The sequence below is a fragment of the Podarcis liolepis genome (genome assembly GCF_965112155.1).
Source record: "Podarcis liolepis genome assembly, chromosome: 15".
NCBI classification, from domain to species: domain Eukaryota; kingdom Metazoa; phylum Chordata; class Lepidosauria; order Squamata; family Lacertidae; genus Podarcis; species Podarcis liolepis.
Window position 1 is genome coordinate 14,244,167 of NC_139566.1, and position 6,649 is coordinate 14,250,815.

At 48.9% G+C, this 6,649-nt stretch overlaps 1 protein-coding gene across 1 annotated transcript; it reads right to left on the reverse strand.

Moving 5' to 3' along the window:
* Window positions 1-1,374: 1,374 nt before the first annotated feature.
* LOC310693847 (olfactory receptor 6N1-like) lies at window positions 1,375-2,322 on the reverse strand (the record flags this gene model as incomplete). The annotated part of the gene is made up of 1 exon (XM_083476233.1): window positions 1,375-2,322. One exon carries the CDS (start codon window positions 2,320-2,322, stop codon window positions 1,375-1,377), a length of 948 nt encoding a protein of 315 aa, XP_083332359.1.
* Between the last annotated feature and the right edge of the window lie 4,327 nt (window positions 2,323-6,649).

Below are 6,649 nucleotides of genomic sequence, written 5' to 3' on the forward strand. Positions count from 1 at the left end.
ACCACCCCCGATACTTCAATTCCTCCCCCTCTGGGCTGAAGCTTCTCACCAGCTTTCCCTGTTGCCCTTTCCTCACACCAGTTGCTCTCTCTCTTGTCTTTCTTTCACCCCACTTCTCCCTCACAGCCCCCATAGCCCTCCCACTGAGAGGGGAGCCTCCTAGGGGCTTGACTCACCCTAGAATTCCACCTGTTTCTCTACTTCCACAGAGACGGGTGAAAGGTGGGACCTGCGGGCCATAAGTGAGGCTTATGATTGGCTGTGCCGTGCATAGCTGTGATTGGCCTGTAAAAATCCAGGGAATCCTTGGATAATAGGAAATTGTGGATGTCGCACAGAGCTGGGCCAGAGCTTTGGCTTTTGGGGTGCAGAAAGATACATGGGCAGAGCTCTGCCCCACTTTGCTCTCCTGACTAGCCTCCTCGGCCTATGCTGACTAGTTGATTCTAGATTTTCAGAGGGGCAATCATGGAACTGTTAAAGGCACACAAGCCCTAGAATGTGTGTGTGAGAGCAAAGCCTTGGTGCTCTCCCTACTTATTTCAGCCTTATTTCCAGCCCCACTCCCTCAAGTCTGCTCCATTTCTCTAGTCATTATTGTCAGGGGTTTAGGAGCAGAAGCACGGGCAAGGGAGGAAACAGAGAGCGAAGGGGAGGAGGCAGAAGAAAAGATGAGTGACGACGACGACCCGAGATCTCCTAGTCTTTCCAGTGAATCAGAGGATTCACAGAAAGGAGCACCAGTGGCGAGGGCAAGGGGGGAGTCTAGGGGGGCACCCCAGGAAGACAGAGCCAGAGAGGACTCAGGGGGGAGCAGCTGGAAATCGGGACCAGCGTCACCGCCAGGAAGCAGGGAAGAGGAAGGGAGCCAGGGGGGAAGCGCTGGCAGCTCACCACAGGAGGGAGGACATGAGTCAGGAGTGGCCACACCTCCACAGGAGGGAGGACATGAGTCGGGGATGGCCACACCTCCATCGGGGAGCGAAGAAACGGTTGAGAGGAAAGTGGAAGGTTGGGCGCGCGCGCCAAGTTCAAATGCAGAGGAAGGCGGCGCAGTAAGCAGCCCCGAAAGAGAGCCAGGTCCTAAAGCCCGGCGCAAGGAGGCAGGAGGGTCTGGGTCAGCGTCAGAAGAATCCCGGAAGGAAGAAGCCCCGGGGGGTAGAGGGACCCAGAGGAGGACAGTCAGGAGGAAAAGGTGGAGCAAGGCTAGGATATTAAGTTGGTGCACACAGGGCGGAGACTCAGACGGAGCTTCGCCGACCTAGCTACTAGGCGTAGAGTTGCGCGCAGCAGCGTGAGAATGGAAACTGTAATTCAATAAAGACTTTTACTTAATGACCGCTGGCTAGCGTGATCCTCTGTGAGCTAGGATCTTCAAGCAGCTCTGACAATTATTTTCTGGCAGTGGAACGTTCTCTTTAAGGCTGCCTTGATTTCTTTGTTCCGCAGGCTGTAGATAATCGGATTAAGGAAAGGGGTCAGGACAGCGTATACAACAGCCAGCGCTCTGTCATAATCCAAGGAGTAACTTTTCGTCAGTCGGACATACATGAACAAGATGCTCCCGAAGAAGATCACGACCACAGTGAGGTGCGCGGCACATGTGGAAAAGGCTTTCTTCCGGCCGGTGGCCGAGCGGATCCGAAGGATGGCCCTGATGATCTGCAGGTAAGACGTCATGATCAGGAGGAAGGTTGCCAGGATCTTGCAAGCATTGACCGTGAAATCGACCAGGACGTTGATCGAGGTGTCGGTGCAGGCTAAGCTGAGGAGTGGTGGGAAGTCGCAGAAGATGTGCTCAATCTTGTTGGGTCCGCAGAAAGGGAGCTTGGAAGCCAAGACGATTTCGGCGATGGGGCCTAGCAAGCCGCAGACCCAGCAGCTGGCAGCTAATCTGATGCACAGCTTGGACGTCATGACGGCTGGGTAGCGCAACGGTCTGCAGATGGCCAGGTACCTGTCATAAGCCATGACGGTGAGCAGGTAGCATTCGGTGGCCCCCAAAGAATGGAAGAAGTAGATCTGTAGGAGGCAGCCAGAGAACGAGATGCGCTTCCTCTCGCTGAGCAAGTTAGAGAGCATCTTTGGGATGGTGGCAGCTGTGTAGCAGATCTCCAAGAAGGACAAGACGCTGACGAAAAAGTACATGGGCGTGTGGAGTTTGGGGTCGGTGCGGATGATAGTGAAAACGAGCAGGTTGCCAAAGATGGTGAAGAGGTAGACGAGGAGGAGCAAGAGGAAGAGGGGCTTGTGGAAGGGCTGGAGGCTCGGGAAGCCCATCATGATGAACTCTGTGACTTCGGTCTGGTTGAGGATTCCCATCTCCTCTAGAACCTGATCTGGAGAAGTGTGAGTTGTGGACATACAGTTGTGCAAAAGAGACAGCGGCAACAGGATACCTGCACATCAAAAGGAGCCATTGAATATGGATTAATGCCGCAAGGCTGGAAAGATAGACTCCAAGGACTCCAGGATCTGAAGAATTTACTGCCCTTTCTACACTGATGAACACAAGACTGTGAACTTTATAAGCCCTTTATACCGGGGTTTAATATTTAATCACATTTTTAAAAAACTCTATATAGTTGGGCAGGGGGCAGGGAGAAGGAGAAAAGTCTGTTTCTTTCCAGCTGCTATTGCTTTGGCAGCATGTTCCCTGCAGGGAATACAAAGATGAAGCAGATCCCCGGAGCCTGCAGGATTGCACCCACTGCAGGCAATTCCTGTTCTTCTACAACACATAGTCAGCTGCCGCAGCAGGTCTGCTTGGCCTCACCTTTCTGCCTTCCCCGCCCCTGCACTGTTGTGCCTAACATGTCCCAACTTGGTGTGATTCAGGCCCTAACCATCCCCAGTGGTGATGCCACCTCTTCCTACTCCATTGCTACCACTTACACGGCTGCAGCCACCTGAGCTATGACCACCTCACTTTCCACACACACCCAACTCCTGCACCAGCTGTCGCCATGAGCACAGGGGCCACAACTGACTAATAAACTGACAGGTCCCCAATGCTGGCCCAACATGGGGGCAGTAGCCAGTTCCTCTTTCCTGGTCCTCGGCATAAGAAACTATTTTTTTAAGCAATAGAAATCATAATAAAATAAACACCCAGCATAAAAACTCAGAGCAAATTAACCTAATTAGCCTTGCTTACTATAGACAGATAGATAGATAGATAGATAGATAGATGTGTGTGTGTGTGTGTGTGTGAGAGAGAGAGAGAGAGAGAGAGAGAGACAGACAGACAGACAGACAGACAGACAGAGAGAAAGAATTCATTATTTTATTTTCCTGTGTTAGTTTTCCATGGGGCTTGCTCAGCTGAGGTATGGCTTTCCCACATGCCAGCTGTTAGGCTGAAGAAGAAGAAGAAGAGTTTGGATTTGATATCCCACTTTATCACTACCCTAAGGAGTCTCAAAGTGGCTAGCATTCTCCTTTCCCTTCCTCCCCCACAACAAACACTCTGTGAGGTGAGTGGGGCCGAGAGACTTCAGAGAAGTGTGACTGGCCCAAGGTCACCCAGCAGCTGCATGTGGAGGAGCGGAGATGCGAACCCGGTTCCCCAGATTGCAAGACTACCGCTCTTAACCACTACACCACACTGGCTTCAGCAAAGCCCTGCTGTGCCCCCAGCTCATGAGGACATCCTCTCTGGAGTCTGTAGAGGATGTCTCCTTTGGGGAGGTGCAACAGGGCTTTGCTGAGGCTGGTCAGGTCTCTCCCTCCACTTCTGGGGTCCTTGATAGGTTCTGGAACACTGTACCAGTGTGTTCCAGCTGGGGAAAAAAGCCCTGGCTCTATCTCTTAGTCTACAGTGTTATACTTCCACAGGAAGACCCAGTATCGAATCCATGTTTGGCCACTGGGTGGTCTTGGGCCAACCACGCTTGTGTCTTGGCCTCATCTTCCTTGCAGGGTTGTTGTGAAGATAAAATGTGTGTGTGCTCTAGGGATGGGGGAGAAATTCCATTCCATTCACATTTAAAGGCAAGCTTACCCAATTTGCACTTTCTGAAACAATACAGGCAACTCCCAATTTACGTGGGGGTTACGTTCCAAGGCACTGTGCATTTAAGGGAAATTGTGTATATTTGAAACACCGTTGAAAAAGCCAGTAAAACCCTGTTCTGGGAGGGGGAAGCTGCAGAATTCCAGGTGTTGTTAGCTCCCCTCAGTCAGCAAGCTTAGAGATGATGGGAGCTGTGATCCGGAGGAACAGAGGTTCCCCATATCTGTTGTGGGTGAACCTTTAGTCCTGACCCAACAGGGCTCTGTTTTCATAGCATCCTCCACTGCAGAAGCTTTCCCAATTAGAAACCCACAATAAATGCAAAATATGTTTCTCCCCCGCCCTTTAGGAAAGCACACTCAGCACCAGAGAACTGATGTTTCCAAGGTATTCACTTACCTGCCTTCTCATTTCGTACAAGGATTCCTGCAGCATTTAAAGGTTCAAGGGAATAGCAGATCAGGAAGGCATCAAATGGGTCTCCAACCTGTGGCTTAAATGTGGACTTGGTTGGCTGCCTAATTCCAGGAGTTACCTGGGGATTACGTATGTATTTTGCATCTGGCCTTCGGGAGCTCATTGTTACAAACCTAATGGGCTGGATTGAGACTATTTCTGGGAATCAGTCCCTATGCCAGGCTTAACCCCCTTGGCACCAGTTTGTGAAAATGTTTCCCCCCCTCTCTTACCAGGTCAGAAAGTGGCATCTTACAAAATAAAGTGATCAAGTGTGTGGGGGGGATTATTGTAAAGCAATCACTTTGATATTTTTCATGTTTACAAATGGAAGTGGGTGGGCTTTTGAGGGTTATGTGTGCTACCAGACAGGTTGCTTAAATTATGCCTATACGTCCCATGGAAGTAGCCATTTGAGAATATACCTCATGTTCTCTATTTTCAGAGTCAGCCAAATATTTTCATGAAAATAGTAACTGCAGCACCAGATAGGCAAATCGTATCTAGACATTTCAAGGCTACTGTGCCTTTAATTAGAAGTTTCCTCCTCCAGAAGGAGAAACACCCTGTATCTCTGATTGCTTCCTCTTCGTTCCAGCTGGCATTGCTGATGAATGATGGACATTTATTTTATTACATTTGTTACTTGTTTTCTCTTGCCCTGGGCAACACATTACAATGCAGACTTTAACTGCCCTGTAATAAATTACAGAAAGCAAAACTGTGTTTATAGCAACCAGGATATATTGGAAGACATGGGTACCAAATTGTCCGTGGGTCCTAAATTTTACATGAGGCATGAATGATATTACAAAAGCACACAAGAGGAGCTCTGTTGAGTCAGGACAATGGCCCATCTAGTCCAGCATCCTGTTCCCACAGTGGCCAACCAGATGCTTATCAGAAGCCTGCAAGCAGGATCCAACCACAAGAATACAATCCCCTCTGGTGGTTCCAACACATATAGAAACATAGAGGGCTGCCTTCAGATGTCTTCTAAAAGTTGTATAGTTATTGATCTCCTTGACATCTGATGGGAGGGCATTCCACAGATGTTCAAGGCTGTGTACATTTTTCTCCCCTCCCCCCTTTTATAGAATAATAGAATTGTAGAGTTGGAAATGACCATCTGGCACAGCCCCCTTGCAACGCAGGAATCACAGCTAAAGAATCTGTTAAAAAAACTCCAGTGAAGGACAGTCCACCACCTTCTGAGGGCTGCTGTTCCACTGTCCTCAGAAAGATCTTCCTAACGTTTCATTGGAATCTCCTTTCTTATAATTTGAATCCTTTGGTTAAGGTCCTCCCCTCTGGGGCAGCAGAAAACAGGCTTGCTCCATCTGAGGTCCAGCGCCGAGGGCCTTCTGGCGGTTCCCTCACTGTGAGAAGCCAAGTTACAGGGAACCAGGCAGAGGGCCTTCTCGGCAGTGGCACCCGCCCTGTGGAACGCCCTCCCACCAGATGTCAAAGAGAACAACAACTACCAGACTTTTAGAAGACCTCTGAAGGCAGCCCTGTTTAGGGAAGCTTTTAATGTTTGATGCATTACTGTATTTCAATATTTTGTTGTAAGCTGCCCAGAGTGGCTGAGGAAGCCCAGCCAGATGGGCGTGGTATTAATAATAAATTCTTCTTCCTCTTCTTCTTCTTCTTCTTCTTCTTCTTCTTCTTCTTCTTCTTCTTCTTCTTCTCTTCCATGTGACAGCCATTCAGATACTTGAAGTGGGCTATTGTATCAGCTCTCAGTCCCCTCTTCTCCAGGCTAAACATACCCAGTTGCCTCAACAAGGCTTGGTTTCCAGAGCCTTGATTTTCTTGGTCCCAACTGAAATACGTTTTGTTAGTTTAGGCTCAGTTCTCCAATCTTTTAGGGAAGGTCATATTGGATCCTGATTCTATCTTCTGAAGTATGAGTCACTCTTCCCAGTTTGGTGCCATCTGCAAATTTGATGAACATCCCCTCTATATCTATATTTGTAACAGCCTTATGAGGAAGACTAGGCTAAGTTAATATATGTAAACAAGCAGCAGTTCTTGTCAATAAATTGTGGGGTGGGTGGGATGCAGGGGCCCCAAACTTACATATAGTGTATATAGCCCAGGAAATCCTGTTGGCATGTATTATCATTACTCTACTGAGAATTATTATTGTTGCTCTACTAAGTTCTACTGAGATTA